Source organism: Phasianus colchicus, chromosome 4, assembly GCF_987193195.1.
Source record: "Phasianus colchicus chromosome 4, bPhaCol1.hap1.1, whole genome shotgun sequence".
NCBI classification, from domain to species: domain Eukaryota; kingdom Metazoa; phylum Chordata; class Aves; order Galliformes; family Phasianidae; genus Phasianus; species Phasianus colchicus.
The window spans coordinates 49115899-49138736 of record NC_143439.1 but is presented as its reverse complement, the minus strand read 5'-3'; the positions used below and the strand labels follow the sequence as shown (position 1 = coordinate 49138736).

The window sequence follows — 22838 nt, the reverse complement described above, 5'->3', positions numbered from 1 at the left end:
CAGACTACTTTACCTGCTTTGTAACATTTTTCTAGCTCATTTTCATATTTCTTCATATACATGAGTTTCAATGAAAAATGAAAGAAATTCAGATTAAGGACCAGAAGCATTAAAGAGCACTTCTATTTAAGCATAATGGATATTTATCACTGTTACTGTAGTTCTTCATGTACGGTTGGTTTAGTTGGACTGATTAACAAGTAGGAAGAACAAAAACAAAACAAAGACACCTAGGTTCAAATAAGCTGTAAAAACTTTTCACATTAGGAAAAAGAACAATTTTGCACATATTTATAATGGCTATATATCCAATTCTGAAGCTTTTTAAGATAAGTCATCTCTAAAATAGATTTCTCTATATACAAATACGGGTACCACCCCTATCTTATTGTACTTGTAAAAGACCATGCCTGTATATTTGAAACTCTACAAGTTTCATTCATACTGTGTCTTATTAAGGAGCACAGTTAGGAAAGAATAAGTAGATTTATCTCTGGCTTTTTGATATTAAATGTATCATGAATTGGATTTTTTCAAAATCTTTTGCTAAATTCATGTCTCCTTTCTGAAATTAAATATATCTGGAAAACAAAACCAAAAGTGCCTGCCCTGTCAATAAGGCACAAGTGCATACCACTGTCAAACTTCTATCTTGTATGAGGCTTGTGCCCAGCCTGTTAAGAGCAGAGTGAGAAAAGCACATGAAAATTCCAGATCCTTGGTTCCGGAGAAAAGTGGGGAACTAAGGCAATCAGGTAAACAGAAAAACAAAGGAAAAAGCATTGGCGAAGGAAAGACAGATATAAAAAAAATATGGGTGACCTTAATAAGTTTTTTATTCTGGAAATGTGTGGTTTTGTTTTCATAGGAAATGTTAAGAATTTTTTGAACACTTAAAATCTTACTGACAAATAATATTGCACTAAACCACTTCAATTCTTTCATATTCCACCATCTTTGCCTGAAAGTTAACCAGTTCTTTTGGGCCCCCTTACCTTCCATAGCCCTAATCCACATGATACTTCCAAGTAGGTCCTTGAAGAGGTCAAAAGTTGTCTCTGATGAAGTCCAAGCAAGACTTATTGTCCTGCTTCTTCTGTGTAAGATCCTGAACTCCACAATCTCATGAACAATGCTGCCAAATTATACACTTATGAATACTACTAACAATACATTTATCAATGAATATGGACATGCTTGCACTAGAGTTATTTATTATCTCGAAGTATATAAAATATTTACTGCTAAAAAGCTGCTAGAATGATAGTATACAATAATTACCATGGAATTCACTGATATAGTTATAAATCTTGAAAGAACCAGCAAATATCCAAATTTAATTAAAAAAAAAGTAACTTCACTATTAACTTAAGTTGCAGAAGTCTGTTTGCAACAAAACATGACAAGAATCCCTGAGAACCAACTCAGCTGTCCCTCTGGGAATATTTGTTAATGTTGCCAAAGCGTAAATCCCAGTAAGGATGAGAGAAGAAAAACGCATCCGATATAATAGATGAAATATACTGATTTCATTTCTGAATATTTCTTTGTGCTAATGCAAAGAGAACATCTGTACTTATTATGTGCTGTGTAACTGAAACATGATAAGTAAAGATCTGGACTATTTAATTCTGTTAATAAGAATTAATGACAGTGTTGATTTCACTCTTTACTTTTTCAATCTTTTCCTTCTTCCCCAAAGGAAACGTGCAGCATTTGATGCATTAGTTATTCTTATAGTGTGCATTCACACTTTGGATAGAGTTGTCTCTGGACTGAGTAATTTATAGTTTAAGAGGTGTTGTAGAATCCATTCCAAAAGGAAGCTTTTTTTTTTTTTATTCGATAATCCACTTTGCTTTCCTAACTAAGTGCATATCACTGAAATGATAAAACAGGTCAGGCACAGCATACACAAGTGCTACAAACAGAACAAGCACACAGCCCAGAGGCATGGCAACCACCCAGAGGTGACAGTCCCCCAGAGGCAGTTCCTGTCTCTGTGCCTCCTTCACTAAGAGACCGCATTCATACACATGGGGGGAACTATGAGAAAGGGAACAATTGAGTTTTGATCCAGCTATTAACAGTTGCAAAATGATGCTGAAAGAATAACTGTAACAGCCATAACTGACAGTGGTCCTGACATAGCTTATGACCTATACCCAGAGGGCAAAGAACTGGTAAATATACTGATCCCAACCTTTGAATACTGTTTTGAGCAACTCTGGCAAAGACAGTACCAAGATAATATTCCATAACAAAGAAAATGCTTCTATAGAGTTGTGTGTTCATCTTCTTGCTAGCAACATGGAACACTCATTGACCTACTGCGATATTTACAGATGTGGTGAATTCCTGTATTTAGAGAAGTGATTACATAAATGGGGTGCAACCTTGCAGTGAGATGTACCCTTTCATTCAAATGTCTTCTAAAACTAAGAAAACATTTGTTACTTGTTGATTTAACACATTCTGATAAAATGCAACCATAATTGAATTGCATTAACAGCTACAAGTGCCACAAAAACTATAAATCATTGCTGCTTACCTCCTGCAAGGATAGTGTATACTACAAACAATCATGGCACCACATAATTACTCACATAGTTTGAATCTCACTTTATGTGAAAGACTGGTGAAAGACTATTTGGTGCTTCAGTTTCCATGAAGGTCCATCTTGCAACTGGGGTTGCAGAATGGGTTCTGATTGCAAGTTTCATGTGCTATTTACAATTAATCCCATTTGGCTTAGCATGAACCACCTTCCCTTAAAATCCATCCTGAAACATTTGAATTGGTAAAGAAAAACAAGATTTGCCAGGTAATTTATTTATTTAAAAGGATTTTCCACTACATTTCCAGAAGCTTGGTTCATAAAAAAAAAAGCCATGAGTATTTCTGCTGCTTTAAGTAATCCACATTTTGTGATGAGAAATGAAATAAAATCATCCTGAGATCCAAAAATAAAAACATCCTAACTTAGCAACCAGATGTTATCTGGTATGACTCCAGATTACCTTAACAGTTATATCAAGCCTAACAACCCTCAACCAAATAATCACCCAGCACTGTAGAAAAGATCCCATTGACCAAGGTCAACTCATCTCTGTAACCAACTTACATGACTCCAGCAATAGAGCAATCCAAAGCTGGAGACGGAAAATGAGGGGGTAGCCTGGAGCACAGCCATGTTACTCACTTCTCCTGCAGGATCCATCCAGCTGCTGATACATTAAGTTGGTTGGGAGCTACAGCAAGTACCACAGTGGTTCTGAGCGGAGATGAGGCAAAATGGATGCACATCACCTCTCATACTTCCCTCCTGTGTGCATTTAGATGCTTGGCTTAACTTGCCATTATACTAGCAGCACAACAAAAAGTGACTGCTTATTCTTGGCTACACTGTTTAGGTATGCTGAGGTTCACCTGTGCCTTGAATAGTCCCTTTCTTTCTACCACTTCTTTCTTCGTGCACTAAGCCTTTCATCCTCAACATCTTAGAGAGGTGTCTGACTGACTTTTCATTTCTGGAGATCTGCGTCTAAATGCAGAACTGCAGCAGGAAGAGGATAACATGAGTACTGTTGAACCCTTTCTCTGTGCAGTGCTCAGTGAATTCTTGTTCACTGCACTAATTCTCGTCACAGTATAATGAATTTGGTATTTGCTGTGAAGGAAAAAAAAAAGCAGCAAAATTACCAGTCATATCACACTGTGAAAGCAAATACGTTGCAAAATATATTTGATAAGCAGTAATTTTTTAATTTTAATTCATGAGGCTGGAACAATATTTTATGAAAAACTTCTATATACAAATTCTGTTCTTGAACAGTAGATAACTAGAAGTTCATGCTGACAATAAAGAAAAAATAAGATATGACTTGCTCATCCCACTATTGAAAGGCAAACATTTCCCTGAAACTACTGTCATAAATCCTCGAAAATGCATGAAGTGTTCTGACATCAATAAGCAGTTTTCCTGGAAAATATCACAGATTTAGCAAAGTCAGCTTCTCTAAGACTGGAACTTTGTTCCCAAGCAATGTACAAGAAGTACTAGCCTGGAATAGTTATCAAAACCAGTGTTTCCATTTCCAAATATCATAAGCTGCTTGTATCAAGGTGTCTGTTACCTAGTATTGATCCTGGTATATAATACCCAGAACAGATAATATTACTTTTCAAATACTTTGCAACAGTACTAATCTTCAGCTCCAAGCATCAACGTGGTTCAACATTACAATATAACTTCATTTTTACAAGAGCAGAATGCAAATATAATGACTAAAATCAAATCACAAGTCACTGTACTGACTTTTACATATTTCTACTCAATCGTAAAATGCAATAGATTCCTCCTATAGTTTTTCTGTGCAGCAGGGATTTTGCAAACTAGTCACAGAGGAATTCGGGGTTTTTGTTTGTTTGTTTGTTTTATTGAAAAGCAGAATTTGTTCTAATTTCTTTTCATTTCACATTTTAAAAATCAGTCAAACTGAGTTGCTTGATTGTAACTGTGACTGAAATTTCAACTACAATTTCAGTAGTTCAAATTATCTCACTATATCAAATGGTGAGATAAGATATTCTCATAATATTAATTTATGAGCACACACTGATTCATCCCTCTATGTTTGGGCATGTATTTTGGAAGAATTGCAATATAATGAGTATATTATTATTTATTTCAAAGTAATATTACAGTTGAACTGGTCTCATAAAGCAGAATATCCTGAAGTTTTTTATCAGTTCTCCAAAGTAACAGGACTACCTGGAGGATCACTCTAGATTTTAAAAGTCTTTATGCAATAGTTCTTCCAGGATCAATGTTTTTAAATTCTGATACTGTCAGAAATCTAAAGCTTTCCTACGTTGTGCTTGTGATGCAAGAAAACTTGATGGATTGAATCACACTTCCCTCTAGCACTCCACAGAGATTCAGTACTTTGTATTTTACTTTCCAGCTTAGCCTCTTCTCTCTTCTAAGCCTTCTTAGTTCCAAGTAACTTCATTTTACACACACACAAATGAAAAACAAAAAAAAAGGAAGAGAAAAGGGAAAGTATCATATCTCGGACCCTTCCTGTAGCAAAACTACCACCAGTTTGGCAATGATGGATGGATACCAGCTTGGCTTGGCACTGCCACAGAAACCACCCACTGGATGGTTCTCCTGACAACGTTCCCTCAGAACAGCTCAGGGTTACCTGCCAACCCATCATCCCCAAGCTACCCCAGTGTGATGTTGAACTGAATTTGGGCCAATGTATTCTCAGAGTGCTAAGACCAAGCAGAAAAATACGTGCCAGAAGTTCATGCAAATGTTACCTGTCACAAAATTAGGAGACAAAGAAACATCATATAGAACAGGAACGCTGAGACAGAATACAAGTCAAAGCTTTTTCCATGAAACGTTACCGCATTCTTCTTAGAATACGCATGTCAATTCAGAACAGGAAGCTTCCAGCTGAGCACGAGGCTCTCAGCACCCATAAGTCAGACTGCATAGCAGATGTTAAATGCAAAATCCATTAAGACCAATTAGATTCTGCAGAAGAAAAAGACTACATAGTAATAGCATGCACAGACAATCCTGCATTACACAACAGTATAGAGATACAGTGAAATACAAAAGAAAGACAAAAGCTTAAAAAATGCAAATTAGCCTTTCCTCACAAAAAGATTTGCCAAGAGAAGGCCTGCTGAACTGCCTGCAGCCATGTGAGGCAAGGTCTCCTCACTTCTGGTCTCCTTTTCCATTTAGTGGAACTTCTGTGTAGGCTATCACCTACTGCACACCAAATAACAATTAATTAATCAGTGGCCCTGTACTGCAGCCCAAAACCACAATGAAGCAAAAGAACTTGGGCCTCTTTCCCAAACTGCATACATATTTCACGTTGTATTAACAGAAGTAAATCACTCTTTTGTGTACTAAGTTTAGAGCTTCCGTAGCTTAGAGAACATAGGTAGCCATCAGGCTCTGATTTTTATATTTTGGAAAGGTTTGGGAAGAATTATGTAGCCTAAGAAAGCCTGTTTTTGTACTTGTCAGGATGTGTTGCCAAAATCTGAAGCATTATCTCAACCAAGTCCCTGTTCTTGAATTGGAATTAGGCTGCAACAACTAATTCATTTGTGGATACTAAGTGATCTAATAATTTAAGTAAAACAGGTATAGTATAGGTAAATTTAATCAGCCACAACATTTAAGAAAATAATTTCTATTTTTTTAAAGAAGTGGGATGGTCTTTTCAACTCAAAATACCTGATGAAGTTAGACATACTAAAAACAGAATTGAAATCTATTCCTGAAGCAGAGATTAAAGGCCATCTTTGGCCTTCAGATATTCCTTAGAAGCTCTCAGAAATCTATTCGTGATCCAAGGAAATGGGTGGAATGCATATATCCTCATGTATTTTTTCCAGATACTTTCAGAGTCATCCACATTTCCTCAGAAGAAACGATCTAAGAGGAAGAGGACTGAGTGGCTGCCACAGAGTCACAAACCAACAGCTAACATAGCTGCTGTTTGCAGATGCTCATGCTCTGTATGAAGCTCTGGTTTTGTAAGTAAGTAAAGGAATACAGTCCTCACAAATGCTCTTGGAAGGAATACAGCCAGTAACCCTGACCAGTCTTCTCATGCCAGCATGGAGCAGCAAGGCAGGCTCACATGGTTTTCTATCCATCTGACAGACTCCTGAGTTGGACAAAGCTACAACACAGACTCAATCCACCTAGGGATTTCATAAAGTATTATTTCTATCAGAGGGTTCCCATCAACTGGGCACTTAGACAGAAAAAATAAAATATGTTAAAATTACTTTAATTAAAAGGGTTTCTAAATGTATAACTAGGCAATCAAAATTATGTTCACTTTCTATTCAGCCTATATTAGCTCAGCCAATTTTCACACCCAGAAGTAGGAAAAACATGTTAATATTAGGCAAAACCAAAATTTTTTTGTTAAGTATCAAATTAAAAAATTAGCTACTTGCTTCTCTTTTTATAACACAGTAAGCTGAAAGACTAAAAATCAAAACAAGAAGTGTTGTACAACATCCAATTCATCCCTGGCATTATTCCACATAAATCAGTGGTAATACACTGGGGATTAATTTGGAACACTGATCTGAATTAGAGCACTGTTCTACACAGCAGCCGCCTCATAACACACACACATCATAACACAAAACATTCTAAGCATCACAAATGCCCACAAATAATTATGTACCTAATAGCCTATGTCTGAGCAAACAAGGGAGGCTATTCCATAGTTTTGACAATAACAGCAAGGAATTTCTACTATTTTTAAGAATTAGTAGGTACACCTTTTTCCAGAATGGATATTTAATTATCACATATTTTACACCACTAAGTCCACTCAGAATAATGCAAAGCTCCTCCAACAACTCAGTTTTTACCTTTCCTAATTAGATATGACCAGCTTGCTAGGTTACATAATGAACCTCCAAAAACTGCTTTAAAGTAGTACTGAAGATTGATTTGAAGTTCACAAGTTTGTTCAGCAAAAGGTAGTCCCCACACATACGACACTCATCAGTGTTAAGTATTTAATGAGTTTCTCCTCTGAATAGAAAACCATTCACATTCACTGTGACTAGGTCCAGGAGCAAGTGGGTCGCTGCTGCTGGGGCTGAGGGTCGCATCTCTCCTGCCACAGAGACAGGTGATGCTGAAACAACCGCCCAGGCAGTGGAGCCCACACGAAGGCTCGTGTACCCGGACAACAGCTTTCCGCTCGCAGGGATTACTCAACTGTCCGAACACACCGCGAGGCTTCAGGCTGACCTCTGCCTTTCAAAGGCGAATCTCGGCCGGGGGCCGGTGCTTTCCACCCAGCTGCGCTTCATCAGCCCGAACCCTGCCCTGAGAGACTGACCTAACACCACCCCACCGGGGGACTTCTCACCTGCGAGAGACTCGCAGCCCCCGGTGCTACGCGGAGCCAACGACCGTTGTTACCTACGGGCTGTGAACACGCTACAGTTTCCGTGAGTTCTTCCCCCCCTTTCAGGCAGGCTTATCACCCCCCCGGACAGTTGCTTTGCCCTCGCAGCCTGCCTCATCACCCAGCGGCAGCGTACCCGCTGTCAGAACCCTGCTCAGCCCGCAGCTAACGAGAGACGCAGCAGTAAGCAGTAACACCACCACCATCACCACCACCACCCCCCCCTCACTCCCCCGGCCTCGCTCCACTGATCAGGGTCGGGAACCGGCGCGACGCCTCCGGGAGACCCCGGCACGGGGCGGAGGCCGTTCTACCCCGCACGGACATCTATGGGAGAAGGGGGCAGCCCCGATATTCCCGCGTGTGCACGAGGGGAAGGCTCCGGCGGTCCCAGGGAGCACTTACTGAAGAAGATGTACTCAGTGTAGCTGCTCCAGATCTTGTCGTCCCGGTACTGGTTGATGAAGGCGGCCGTGCCGGTGGAGTTGCAAGCCACCATGTGGAAGCCCGCCTCGGAGAGCCGATCGAAGGCTTGTTCTAGGTAAGTGAACTTGAGGTAGAAGCGGGAAGTATACTTCTCGGGGGGGCGGTCGGGATCGCGGCTCTCGTTTAGGGTCTCGCCGAAGACCTCCTTGGCCAGGGCGATCCTGCCGCACACCATGATGCGGGCGACGCGGCGGAACTTGGCGTCCGCCTGGTTGTCCCGCACCGTGGTGTAGGAGCCGCGGTAGCCCACCGTGAGGAAGCCCGAGCGCTTGTCCAGGCCGGCCCGCTGCAGCCGGTCGCTGCTGCCCTGCGAGGTGCTGTCCTCCAGGTCGCTTTGGCAGCCCTCGTCGTTGAGCGAACTCTGCTTGGTGACCTTGGGCGACAGCAGCTTCACCAGATCGCCCAGCTGGAAGTATTCTGCCTCCCGCAGGAGCCGTTCCTTCTCGGGGAAGTGCTCGGGCAGTGCCAGCTGCTTGTCCCGCAGGTAATCCAGCACGTACCTGAAGAGGAAGCCGTCGCGGTCGATGAAGAAGCGCGCCCGGCTGTCCCTGGGCAGCTGGCGGGCCGCCGCTGGGCCACCCCGGCACGGCGAGAACATGGTGGCCAGCATGCTGTCCGGGACGCTGAGCAGCGTGGAGTGCCTCGTCACGTACACCTGGCCCCCCACGTTCAGTTCTACAACCTCGGGGAACGGCGAGCCCGACGGCCCCGACACCATGTCGCTGATGGGCAGGATGCTGCTGCCCGCCTCCTTCAAAGCCATGGTTGCGAGCGGGCGGCCGCGAAGGAGGGTCTCCCTCCTAAAAAAGGCAGCCTGAGGCCTCCCTCCCTCCCTTTCACCCACCCCACCCCTCCTCCTCCTTCTTCTCCCACCGCCCGCCGCGCCCGGAAGCTCCGGGACGGAGCTGCCGCTCCCGCCGCCCTCCGGCACCGCACCGCGGCTCCGGGGTGCGCGGCTCCGGTTCTCTCCTACCCGCGGAGCCCCTCACTGCCCCGCGGCAGGACGGGCCTGGCCCCGCGCTGCGCTCCGCCCGGTGGTAACGGGGGCCGCGGAGTACCGCGCTGCTCAGCGCCGAGCGGCCGCCGGAGCCGGCTGCCACTCGGCAGAGCGCTGCCGTGCTGCCGGGCGCTGCCCAGGAGAGAGCCAAGCCCCTACCCCGGCTCCTCCCCTTCGCCTCGGCTGGTGGCTTTTTCTGTTCGCTTTGGATGTTTTTTATTTATTTATTTTTCCCCACTTAAATTCCTCCCAGCCTCCCCCCTCTGCCTCTCTTATGCTGCTGCGCCGGTCGGTGCTTGAGGAGTTTTATCACCGCAATGATGGACATCCATCCAGAAGTAGCATCCCACAGGGTGCATGTAGCAACGTTTTTCGCTGTGTGTCAGCACACCTTTACTGGGAGGAAAGGGGAAGAATTTAACTGGGAGCATCACAGAGGCTGTGCCAAAGTGTAGGTCTAACAGACCACACCGGGATGCAACACTGTTTTCTGTCCTGCTGCTCCCCTGAGCACAGCAAACACTGAGCTTTGTTCTCAGCACACTGTGGCAGGAGCTCAGTGAGCTCTCTGGCTTGACAATGGCATTGGGGTGATTTAGAGCAGAAAAGAAAGTCATCTGCTACTAGGATCCAGGTGCCAAGCACAGATTTTGACTTGGAACACATCATTGCCTGATTGTTGGCCGTGTAACAGCTAAATTTGTGCTGTTTAAACAGTAGATTTTTATAATTTTTATTTATCTGTTCCTAGCTGGAGCCACAGCTCACCTGCTTCCAGATTCCTGACATGTGTGCTTTCAGATAGGGCTGATAGAATGCACCAAAGTGCCTGGGTATTGAAAGGCAGACATGCGATTGCTCTTGCCAGTAAGAGTTGAGGTCTGAGACTGACAGGGGATGTGCCAGTGCCAGATCCGAGTGTGATTCCACTCAGCTAGATAGTTTGTGTATGGCAGCCCTCCGATTTTGTTGCTTATGGTTCTTTAAAAGTTAAGGATTCAAACCTGAATCATACCATATAGAAGTGGGATCCCATTCCATTTGTCAGTTAAGTATGACTGCACATCAGGTCCAGGCATTAAAGACATAAAATTCTCAGGTAGATCATTGTTATCTCCTCACTGGAAGGTGCTGGTGAAGATGAGGAAGTTTCTTTACCAATCACCTTGGTTGTGTTCTCTAAATTATTTGTCCAGACTTCTTTGAATGTGCTAGCACAGATATTCCTATGGCAGTCCATCCCATCTGTCACTAAATCATTGAGGTTGGAAAAGACCTCTAAGCTTATCTCATCTGACCATCAAACCGTCCCCACCATGCCCACTGGCCATGTTCCTCAGTGCCACATCAACACATTTCTTGACCACCTCTATGGATGGTGACTCCACTCCTCTTTGGGCAGCCTGTGCCATTGCCTCACCACTCTTCCCTAGGATCCCTCCTTCAAGGCAGGATGAATCAGTCCATGGTGCTGCCTTCTCCCTCCACATCGTCCGAATCAACTAAGTTATCCTTGTAAGAAACTCTTATAGATACAGGTATGTGTTTACTGCTGCTCAGTTCTGAAATGGAAATTAGGATATTAGGAGTTAATCCATTTACTTGGCTTGCAGCCCAGCCAGGTGTTGAACTGATACACACGGAAAAGGTAACCTTGCATTTTAAAAATGTTTCTGTAATCTCTATGGTGAAATTGTATTTGGTTATAAACTGTTAGCTGGAACATTTAAAGTTTCTGAGAAAGAGAGGTAAAGGCCAGAGCTTCCTTCATAAGTGACTTGTCCCCAAGCAACAATTAAGATTGGAACAAATGTTTTAGAGATACATTTCAACCTTATTTTAAAACAAAAATAAAAACCTGTTACTATCCAAGGTTATTCCTGCTGTTGCAGTCTTATATAGTTGAATAATAAAAAATGAAAGATTCATAACCTCTTTTGAAATTAAATGGCAAAATACATCATATTCCCCTAGTGAAAATGAACAACAAAGTAGAAAATAACATTTAGGAGAAGAATAAACAATGAGATTAGATGCTTAATCGGAGGTTCTTAGAGAGAGAATTATGAAAACTCTATAAATCCAGTAACTGAATAAATTAGGCAATTTTTTTAGCAAGATGAGTCTTCTGGCAGACTTCCAGTGCAGTCAGAAGGAATTGTTCCTCTGTCCTGAACTGCAGAATCAGACAGAAAGAGTAGTTTTTCATGCAGAAAATAAATGAATAAATAAATAAAAATCCAGATGATTATAATGAAAAAGCCTGTAATAGTTACAGAAATCATCTGATAAGCATTTAAGATGATTATGTTGTCTTTCAAAAAGTCAGCAGCCCCCCAAAATGGCATTAAAATTGTAGACAAGAGTGTGACAAACTGCCAGCAGAATCATATTTCTAACAGTACTGTACTCCAGCTCAATAAACCCTGGAAAATTTGGCTATTTTCATGGTTTTCCTCTTTTTGTTATCATTTGTCTTTTTTTTTTTTTTTTTTTTTTTTTTTTTTTTTTTTTTTAGTTCCTAATATTTTCATATTAAGAACTTGTAGATCTTTCTTGTTCTGTTAGATCTTGTTCCCTATTGGCAACAAAGCACCATTCCCAAGAAATGGCTTTTTCTCTTCTTAATGCATTTTTCTTCTAGACCTAAATTCATCTTTTTAAACCTTAAAGGTACTTCTATGTAACACTGCATTTTTCTGAAATGATTAGAACTCTGTCCTACAAGAGTTTAAAAATTATTTTATTTATGTGATTAATCCTCAGAGTTAAATGGAAGCACACACATAAATTTAGTACTGTGGGAATTTGTACCTTCAGGACCTAAACAACATTGCAAGTGTACACAACATTTCATACATTTAAATTAGTATTATAGATTATTTATTTGCACTGTTGGGACTGAAATCAAGGAAAACTAATCTGCACACTTGTTTCTGAGAACTTTCTTCTTTACAGTCTGTAGTAATTGATTGTTCTAATGTGAGTTGGATTTTGAAAAGTAGCTGGTGGTTATTAATGCTTCAAAGATTATGCATTCTCAGGGAAAAAAAAAATGCTGAGAAGCCTTTTCAGACACGTTAATCAAGAAGAATTTAGCAAGTTTTGCTTCTCAAGGACTAGAAGTTTCATTTACTGACAGCTAATGTTTTCTGAAAGTATTTATTCGTACAAAGGTTACCAGTGTTAAATGAGCTCCGCTGTGCTGTGGCTGAAGTGATTTGTTTGAATGATTCACTGCACCAACTGGACAAGCTTCACCTGATGAGCTTTTAGGGTCCAGAGTCACTTGTGGGAGTTAGAAAAAGCTTGGTCTTTTGTACTGTATCCATTTAATCTATTCCCATACTACACCACAGTACAAAAGAGAAGAACACACACAAAAAAGGATAAGCCCAGGAATTATAAATCTGCCTAGCCTCTTTACAATATTTCACTTATTTTTAGCCAAATATACATGAGAATAATTTATGGTGTCACTGGATTTGTTACATGAAAAATGCACTATTTATTTTCCTTCATTAAGGCTAAAGCAATACAGCAGTCTGAATTAGCATTCCCAGAGTACTTAGGCATTTAGTTCCTTTTCAGAACAGAAATGTATCTTCTCTGTGAATTTACACTAACCTAAGTCTAACTAAATTCTGACTTCACTGTAGCAAGTTCTACATTTAGCATATTCTGCATATAAACACCCCTTAGCAAGAATGTGTTAGCTTGTTAATTAGGCCTAATAGCCTGAACAGTTATGCAAGTGTAACCTGAGTATAACAGTGATGTTTTTCTCAGCGTTGGCTATATTTAGCATTTGAATGTACTATTATTTTTCCATCTTCATTCACATATCTTTTTAAAAAGCCCTTTTTAAAATGTTGATCAGTGCAAAGGGATTTTCATAAGAATCCTGCATACTGACATTCCACTCAATTGCTCATTTCTTTCTTATTCTCAAGCAGCAGTTTCCCAGAGCCTGCTAACATCAAGAGCCTGTACACACTTCTATCTGTACCACAGTGTTTCATTAGAGTGATGTTAGATTACTTCATTAACACCTGGGTCCTGAATATTAACCATGTAATATGGTCGCTTAATATAGCAACAGTTTTTATGCAACTATGTTTTTTGGTAACCAGGAACCTCATATTCTCTAGCTGCTACTTTTTTATGAACCTAAGCTGAAGCAAACCCAGAAGCACCAGATACTGATAGCACATGCATGTGGTGGTATGCACTTGTGCTGGGATAGCTACAGTTTGACTGTAACTGTTCTGTCAATAAAAATTGTGATTTTTCTGTTTTTTTCTATGTAATCATAGCTCCCTTTGGCTTCAGCTTGTGTTTGAGGTATTTGGGAGTTCATATAAGTAGGCACTTAATGTCTGAGTGGGTATATATCTGCAGTCTAGCACATGGAAATTAATGCAGCGGTGTTTATTTCAGGATCTCCCTACAGTGGTACAAATTATGGCTCCACTAAACGCAGTATAGATTTTTTCTGTTTGCTGTAGGTTATCTAATATTGGAATGGACGATGATAATGATCTTTCCCTTCTTCATTAAGGGAGAAAATATCAAAGACATTATAAAACACAGTACTTGAACAATTCAAAAATTATACTTGAGTCTTTACATACACAAACTCAATAATCATAATGTTTCTGGTAATATCACGACTTGTCATATTGTATCAACATTTGTGTTGGATGAGTGAAAAAGTAAGAGAACTGCTGGGCATGGCTCTGATTCTGCAAAACACTTAAGGCCAGATCTATAACAGGATATGCAAGACCTTATCATGATTCAGTGGAATTCATATGAGCAAAGTGCCTAAATGGGAGGTAAGTGCTTCAGTACTATTTTGAGTCTGCACATATAAAAACTTTTGCAATCTATAAAGAGCCCCATTGTACATGATGAGAGTACTGATCAATGCAAAAATATTCACTTGCTCTGCAGTATTGGGAGATTATACTAAGTCTTTGCTTCTGTGTTAGTTACACTGGTATTTCATTAGCATGAAACAATATATAGCGAATAAAGTAATAATTCATAATGCTTTAGAGCTTACTGTCTACACATTTTGTTCTGGAAGAGACAGAATAGCATTGTGGAATATGAATTTCTGTTTATAACTTCTATATATTTTTTCTTCCTTCTTTATGTACTTGATACTTTCTTCCTAATGTTCTTTTGAAGAACAAAATCAGAATATAAAGATAGAATTTCTTTGTCGTGCAGGGAGCCGAATTCAGAAAAGAAAGCTGCAGAACGGATTATAATGATAAATTAATGATAGGTTTAAAGTAAAAGAAAAATTATGAAAGTGGCAAGGCTCCAACGAATAGCACAGTAAATTTAACATGTGAATGCAAAAATAAGTATTAACTATGAATAGCAATGTGCATTTGATTTTTCACCCAACAAAATTGTTGTCACCGGTGCTGGTCTGCCCCAAAGGATTTAGACATATTTGCCTCCCACTTTTGTGAAGACAATAAAAAAAATGAAGTCAGGTTTTTCACAGGTGTAATGGAAAATAGAAAAAAACAGACACACAAAAAAAGAAGTATAAGGGGGCAATAACACCAAGAAAGGCGTATTTCAATTCAAAGTTTGTACCATCATTTTCTCCTTACTGTCATCTTTTTAGATTATTTCATGTTGTGAATGACAGACTTGTTTTGTTTTGTAAGAACAAGCCTTCTTATTGATCATGTGTGTGTATTTTTTTATATTAAAGTATATTATGTAAACTGCTATTAATAGCTTGTGAATAACTAATTCACTGTTATAGGCTTTTTATATCAAATAAAGGAACTGTAGGTATTTGGTTTAATACATTTAACTGTCCTTGACTGATTTAATACATTTAGTGGAAAGAGGAAGGACTTCTGGAAATTACCTGAATGTGCCAGTACTCAAGAGTTTGTTTGTATTATGCTGTCAGAAGAGTATCTTATGATTGATAAGGTACTCTTATGATTGATAAGGTACAGTCAACTGAATGTATTTAAGAAAACCTGGTTGAATGTGGCCTGTCTAGCAAATGTGTGCATAGAGATGGGGAAAACAAAAAAAACAGAGTAAATGTTAACAGAAAAACGAGCTTTTGTAGTGGAAATGTGATGTATGAGAGATTAATGGGGAACATATAGACATTAATTTACAGTAATGTAAGCTCAATACTAAAAGGTTGTTAAAATGCCAATATAAAAATGAAAAGAAGTTTGAATGTGGGTAGCAGAATGAGAGAGCTAGTCATATGAGGAAAAGTAGGATAGTACAGGCATAACTTAAATATGGCTTGAAGATTACATTAACTGGGCTATTAACGATGAAAAATACACTTTAGATGAAGCCAGCAAAAATGTGAAATGGGAAGTTTGCAAAATGGGAAGACTACAACTTCCCTATAAGTAACTGCTTTTTGGAATGCAACTACTTGGTACCCTTTTGCTTCAGGGCAGATGACCTGAAAAAGAGTATAAACTGTTTTTCTATCAGCTTTAATTAGCCATTGAATTCAATGTGGACAGCCATGCCAGGAGAGAAAGGTTTCTTTTTTCCTTCTTTTCCAAGGTAGATCGTCATATCAACATTTATTTTCTTGGTCTTCAAGTGAAGAACAGTGGGCCCTGGCAATTCCTGAGACTGCAATATCATTAGGGGTTGAATTTGAATACATCTCAGAGAATAAACGATTTATAGGAATATTGTAAATTCTGCCTTTTCAGAAAGAACAGCTCAAGTGTGAAATGACAGAGGAAATGAAAAGGTATACGGAAAGGTCAAGAGAGCCGTAGGAGTAATGGAAGATTTTCTTAACCTAGTCATAGATTTGAAAGAATCAAGTGGACGAAATGAGGCTAGTAGTGTATATGTGAGATAAAACAGATACACAGTTTTCTATGTAATATGTTTTGAAATACTTTGAGCAAAAATACTGCTGAGAATCACAAACCTACAAATGTGAGGGAGAAGTAAGTATGGAAGATATCAAGCTTAAACCTGAAATTAAAACTAAAAATAGAATGAAACAGAGATGTGTTCTATTAAAAATCAAACACACAGAAACTAAGAATTGAAAGGGCTGATGTACTAGGGAACTCAGAAGATAATTAAATACAATTATTGAACATACTAAAAGTAGTGGGTTCTGAAAGTTGGGAATGAATATAATAAAAATTCTACTACATAAAGTACAAATAAATTATTAATTTAGAATTAAGAACATTGCCTTATAATTGTAGATTTGACTAATAAGCCTTGAATTAACATTAACATTGATTGCAGTTTTATAAAGGTTACTTTAACTCTTGAAATATTATTAATGTTGCTCATTTTTCTATCTGCTGGAAATTGGGAATTGAAAGATCATATTCCTCAAACAACAAAACATTCAAATCCACCTGACTTTAGGAGGTAGAATTTATTTATTCTTTGTGTAAATTTCACACTTGTCTAAAATTTTGGTTGTCTGCCTGTGCTCTGTCAGCTCTTGGAGGGTCACCAAAATGCAGCTAAGATAAGCAGAATTCATGCGATGAGGTTGAAGTTTACTACATAGTAGGTCATACCTCCTTGCAGGGATTGCTAATCATAAAATGTTGAAAACATCACCTTAACTGAATACAAATCAAGTCATCCTCAGAGGATGTGCAAGTGGCCTACATAATATCAGAGCTTTTTATAATGTAAAATTATTAAGTATTTTCTTCCATTCTATAGTGGAATGTTTGCAGCACTTGAGAAATTAAAAGGTATCATGGTAACTCCACACAGAAAAATCAACTGGATGTACCTTCACTGCTGCTGTCTACTCTTGCAGGGACATACGTAGCATGCAATTCTTCAAGGCTCACAACATCTAGAGTGGACCAGAGATTGTTTCAATATATGCAATTACCTAAGCTGATCTAAGCTATCTTTAGTTCTCATGTATTTTTTGCTGTGCAACAAATTACTGCAAAAACCTTTCGTAACTGGGTTGGAGAAGGAAGTAGGAAAAAAAACCAAAACCCTTCCATGAGATTTTGTTGGATTAATTTTTCAGAATGTGACCTACACAAATACTTACATTGCTTTTTCTGAGCTTAATTCCTATCTGCCAAGTTGATGATAGATTTAGTTGGCATGCACAAAAGCAACTTCACTTTTCCAAACTGAAAAACATCATTTTTCTAAGATTCATGATAGAAAAAGATAATTATGCTAAAGCACAATGTGCTAAATTCTAATAGTTTTACCTGTTGAGACTGCAATGCATATAAATCAGTAGAATTCAGCCTATAGGATCATGTTTACCTCCAGGAGAAAAAGCACTTTTTTCAGTAACGTTAAACAAGGAATGAGTGTAACCAAAGTTTGCACGTGTGGAAGAATACATTCTCAACCAGTTTATTCACCCTGTAGGTATGATACTGTAACATATAATTAGATTTCTACTAGGTAGTTAATCACAGATGCTGGTTTTAGATGAAGTACAGTGGCTGGCTGCCATCCACACATTTTTACTGTGTTAAAGAAAAATTTGTTCATAGTTTCAATTTCATATTCATTAATATCTCTGTTTGAGAGTGACCTAGGACACATAACTACATTTTTTTTACTGTCATGCTCAAAGGATCAATACATTTACATTCTTCTATGAGACAGAACACTTTATCTGGTCCTTCTGAAAGCTTCCCAGTTTAGTTACCTCATGGGTATGTTTAGAGTTACCTCTATTCATTCAGTGATGATAGTGGGCTTAGAACATAGATTGGAAGAGACGCTGGTCGCAGGAACCTTCAGTTGAAGAAAGGTAGTAAATTATGTAATGTTAGTGTATTTCTAATAGAGCAGTGTGTCAAATATATTTTCATACTGATAAGTAATAATACTTCTTAAATAATTGATTAAGACAACCTGGTCATTGGGAGGCATATTTCCAGGGAAGAAAATGATTGCTTTCCATAGCATGGAAGTCACCTTGGAAGAAGGCACCTTGGTGTTTCACTGATCTATAAGAATAACCATATGGGGACTGAAAAGGAGAATAGGGCAGAATAGGATGGCAGAACAGAAATTTATCTCCTAGAGACTTAGAAAGTAAAGAAATTGAATGAAATCCTGGCCTCCCTGAAATCTCTTGCAAAACTATTTACTTTGACAGGATTTAGACTAAGAAATCTGTAGTTTATCTTTAAGCTCTACCAGAACTCTGATTTTAAAAATTCCAAGTAGATGAATTCATAGTTATTAAAACACAGAACAGTAATCTAAAGACTTTAACCCTGATATGAAATAACTTGCTTTCCTATCTTCAGCCTTTTTTCAACCAGTGCTGGCTTGAGGGGATTTGTTACACTTGAATGAAATATCTGAGACAAAAAGCTCAATGAATCATGCAAAAATGCAGAGAAAGTGCTGGGAGGTGCAGAGGGAGAGATTGCCTGTTAGGGGATTAAATAGAAGGGAGAGTGGAAAGGAATAATTTTTTGAATACATAAAAATATCACCTGAAACAAAAACCTCCAGCTCTACAAAAATTTACTCAAGAGACTCTAGGGAAAACTAATTTTAAATTCTGTTTTTCCATGTCTTCTTGAATAGAATTTTATGTCTGATCTATGGCTATTAATGCTGAAACCTTCCTCTGTTAAGAGCTAGTACTGGGCCTGTGGCCCTAAATCTCACTTAAACTTTCCAAATTGTGTGTAAGCAAGACAATAAAATACTGTATGCTATTATGAATAATGCCAGAGAGCACATTTTCAAGTTTTTATAATGAGATAGAAATGCAATTTTTTTTGTTCTTCAAATGAACAGTGAAATGTTCTCACCATGGGTCAACAGTGTCCCATTGTTTTGCTATCACCTGCATGCTTTACGCAAATATTTCATTTCATATTTAATTGCTATACTGCTTGGGCTTGTTATACAGAGAGTTGTCTGAGTTAGGTTACATTTATATTCAAACAACAAGTCATGATTCATTCTTTAAAAGATCCTTTCATAGCACTAAATAGCCTGATTAGAAATATATCATTATGGTACGTTATGTCAAGCAAATCTTTATGAGGCAGCATTCAGACTGCCTTTAATGTTTATCTTTAGTGACGTCCAGAAACAGAGACTGAAGCCAAGCGTGGTCATGCCGAGAATGGAAATTTGAGGAGTCTTTTTCATTTACAATAAACACACCCAGCTGGGAGCACAGCTGCTAACTAGGGAGCCAAAGCTTTAGCTTCCTACTACCTGGGAGGGTCTAATTACAAAACCACCTAGGCTACCTGTAACAGCTACAAATGCAGGGTCAAGAGTAACTTAGGGATGGTCCAGAATACTATGAAAATGAGGTATCTGAAACAATACCATATCACTAAGCAGTGGAGATATTTTATACTGTAATATAAATCCAAAGAGCTATTATATGAAGTTAAAGTAATATGCTTCCAGGAGTATTTAACTTCATGATCCTAATTGACCCAGTTTGCCTCATCTCCTTTTATAAAGCCATTTGGAAAAAGAAAATAACCGGGAAAAGGGAAAAAAAAATATAAAAGGACACTCAGTCAATCCACAGTCTCTTCTTATAAATGAAAGTTTTACACTAAAGCAGAAAGAAAGTTCTTTTTGGTCCAACTTATTTAGCAGGTCTCATTAAATGAAGAACTAGAATATCAGATAGAGAAGTACATGTAAGTCCATCTTTCTTATTCTTGTTATATGAACAAATGCTATGATAAACCAGGAAGCAAAACTGTCTTCACTATATTTAGATACTCTTGTAATTGCAGTGCAATTTCCTGCATATTGGGAGGTTTTAAGATAGTACAGGAAAAAGATTTTATAAAAAATAACACTGAATGTAATTAGTGACTAATGAGATGCTGACAAGCGTGGATCAGTAGTTCCAACAGTACCCCTACTCTAGGAGTTTGCAATTGGTTTACTCTTTTCAGTGTGTATTAATAACCATGTTTCTTTATTCATCAACCAGAAATGGCCTTACTCTGCCAGTCCTTTACCTTCACAAAATCATGAATATTATATCAATAAGGTATATTTTATCACAGCATTTTGACACATGGCTGTCTATCTGGCAATTAAATCTATATTATAGACTGAATGTGCTTTCAAAGTTTGCTGATTAAATCACTCAGTTTTATCTTTTCTCTTTCATTCCATTTTTTCCTTTTTTTTTTTTTTTTCATTTTTCACAGTGTAGGACACAATTTGACACAAAGGCTTAAAAATAGAAATTTAATTATTGGACACATGTTGTACTGTACGGAAAAGAATAAACAAACTAGTAGAAGTCCAAACATGTCACTTAGAGATAATAGTAGAAATTTAATGTGTTTTCTTCAATAAGATGCATGCATACCTATAAAATCAGTCAGCAAGTGACAAATGACAGAATAGAGCAACAAACTGGACAATGCATGATGTAGTACATAAAGGGATGATTTTCTTGTATATATAGTCAGTGTATAATTTCCTTGGATTCACAGTTTTACTTCATGGCGTGATTTTTAGTTTTTAGTAGCTGTCTATCAGAGTGGTTTGAAAAAAGAGCTGCATGACTGATTGCATGCAGTCGCTGGAAGAGGGGAAAGAGAAATAGCTGGAGGTGGCCAGTGGGGGAAATTTTTGTAAGAAGAAAAAATCTTCTTTTCTCTTCCTCAGTCTCCTCACCTCTCTCACCTCTCTCACCTCTTTTTTTGGGGGGGCGTGGGTTCGGGGGAGGGGGGGGAAGAAAGGGGGAACTCCATAGCAGGATGAACCAAGAAGGAAGAAACAATTATCCCAGAAGAAGAAATTCAGTAATTCTTTTCTTAGCACAGCCTGCTACTTCAGAAGATGTGCACAGGAAGTGTGAGAAGCTGAAAACCTTCTCAGAAATATTTTAATGCTTTTACTTTGAGGTTACCTTGTCTGGAATTTCCCCAAACACTGAGACATGCAAAGTAGGATAGTGGGGAACTCTAGCAAATTTCTGCTTTCTTTATCTTCTGGAACTTTTTGATCTTTCCTGAATTCTTTGGCTTCAACAATCTGAAGACTCTCCACTGTCTGACAGTCTTGTAGAACTTTATGAAGTGCAGTCCTCCACATCAAGCCACTGCTCATTATTGTAATGTGCTTTTTGTTCACTGTGCTTCTGTACAGTTACAGGAGGAACATAATATTCAGATGAACTAAGGAGATACCCAAGCAATGTTAAAATGAGATTTGGATACTTTCGATAACTACAAATCACATCCAAAGAATTTGTTGATCCACACTGTTTTTTGGTACGAGAATTTATGATTGCTGTGTTTTTGAAAAATGGGGAGCACTGAGAGAATATGTCTAAAGTGCTTATGGTCTTTTCCTTCATATACCATCATAACATCATGTCAAACAGCAGCAAGAATTCAGGCATTTATCTTTACTGACAATTTAAAACCTCCACCATATCTATCACTCTTGTCTTCTTCAATCACTTAATAATTCTATTTTCATTCACAATCAGAGTATAATTGTAGATATTTTTCAAATCCATGCATCTATAATTCAAGAATACAATTCTTTCTTGTAGTCTTCTCCCCAGCAGTTTTTCTTCACGATAGATACAAAGGCAGTAATTTTCTCAAACACTGTATTAACTGCAGTTCTGCCCGATCTTCAAATTCCAGCAGGTTCCCTCTGCACCTTTTGGAATGTATTCCCATATCTGCCCCCGTGGCTTCTTGTGAGGTCTCATTGAGAGCTGTTCAGAACATGGTTGTGAAAAACGTGTGAGGGAGCAGCTGCATATTGGAGCAGCTCTGATAAACAGCCTGAAAATAGAAGAAAAATAGTTAAATGAAAGACAAAATTATTTACACTTCTTACTTTTATACCATTATGCTACACTTCAAGAGGGTTCAGGACCCAGGAATAGATGGTGATTTACAAGAATGCAGAGCACAACATGTAAATGCATTTTCACAAGTTGGATCCAAAGCTAAGGAAAGTTTACTCATTTTTACTAATTAATCAGCTGCAAATTTACTTCTCTTAAGTGCATAAGCATTCTACTTTTTCTAGGCATCATATTCCAGTTGATATTAATGAGAATTATGTGAGCTTAGTTATGGTGATATTTGTTTAGTTATAAAAAACATTTTTCTGTACTAAGTGATCTAACTGTAATTTTCTAGTGCATAGAAATGTGTTTTCAGTAACAGATATGCCTTTGGTTTGCACTAACACTTAATATTTCTTTCAATATATAATATGTACTACTCTTATATCCTTATCATACCTATTGCTTGATTGATATGTAGCAAACCATATCATGCTGACCTTCAAGATCTCAGCTTGAAGATTTCCTCCTGTTCTGTCCTCAGAAGCAGAACTGAAAA

General features: G+C 38.6%; 1 protein-coding gene across 1 annotated transcript in view; it reads right to left on the bottom strand.

Annotated features, from left to right (window-relative positions):
- The window catches only part of KCTD8 (potassium channel tetramerization domain containing 8), an 84594-nt gene extending 74833 nt beyond the window's left edge, over positions 1–9761 (bottom strand). The window contains exon 1 of the mRNA XM_090139495.1: positions 8385–9761. Coding sequence (XP_089995621.1) covers positions 8385–9228 — 844 coding nt within the window. The 5' untranslated portion in view covers positions 9229–9761. The remainder of the gene's footprint in view (positions 1–8384) is intronic.
- Positions 9762–22838: the final 13077 nt, after the last annotated feature.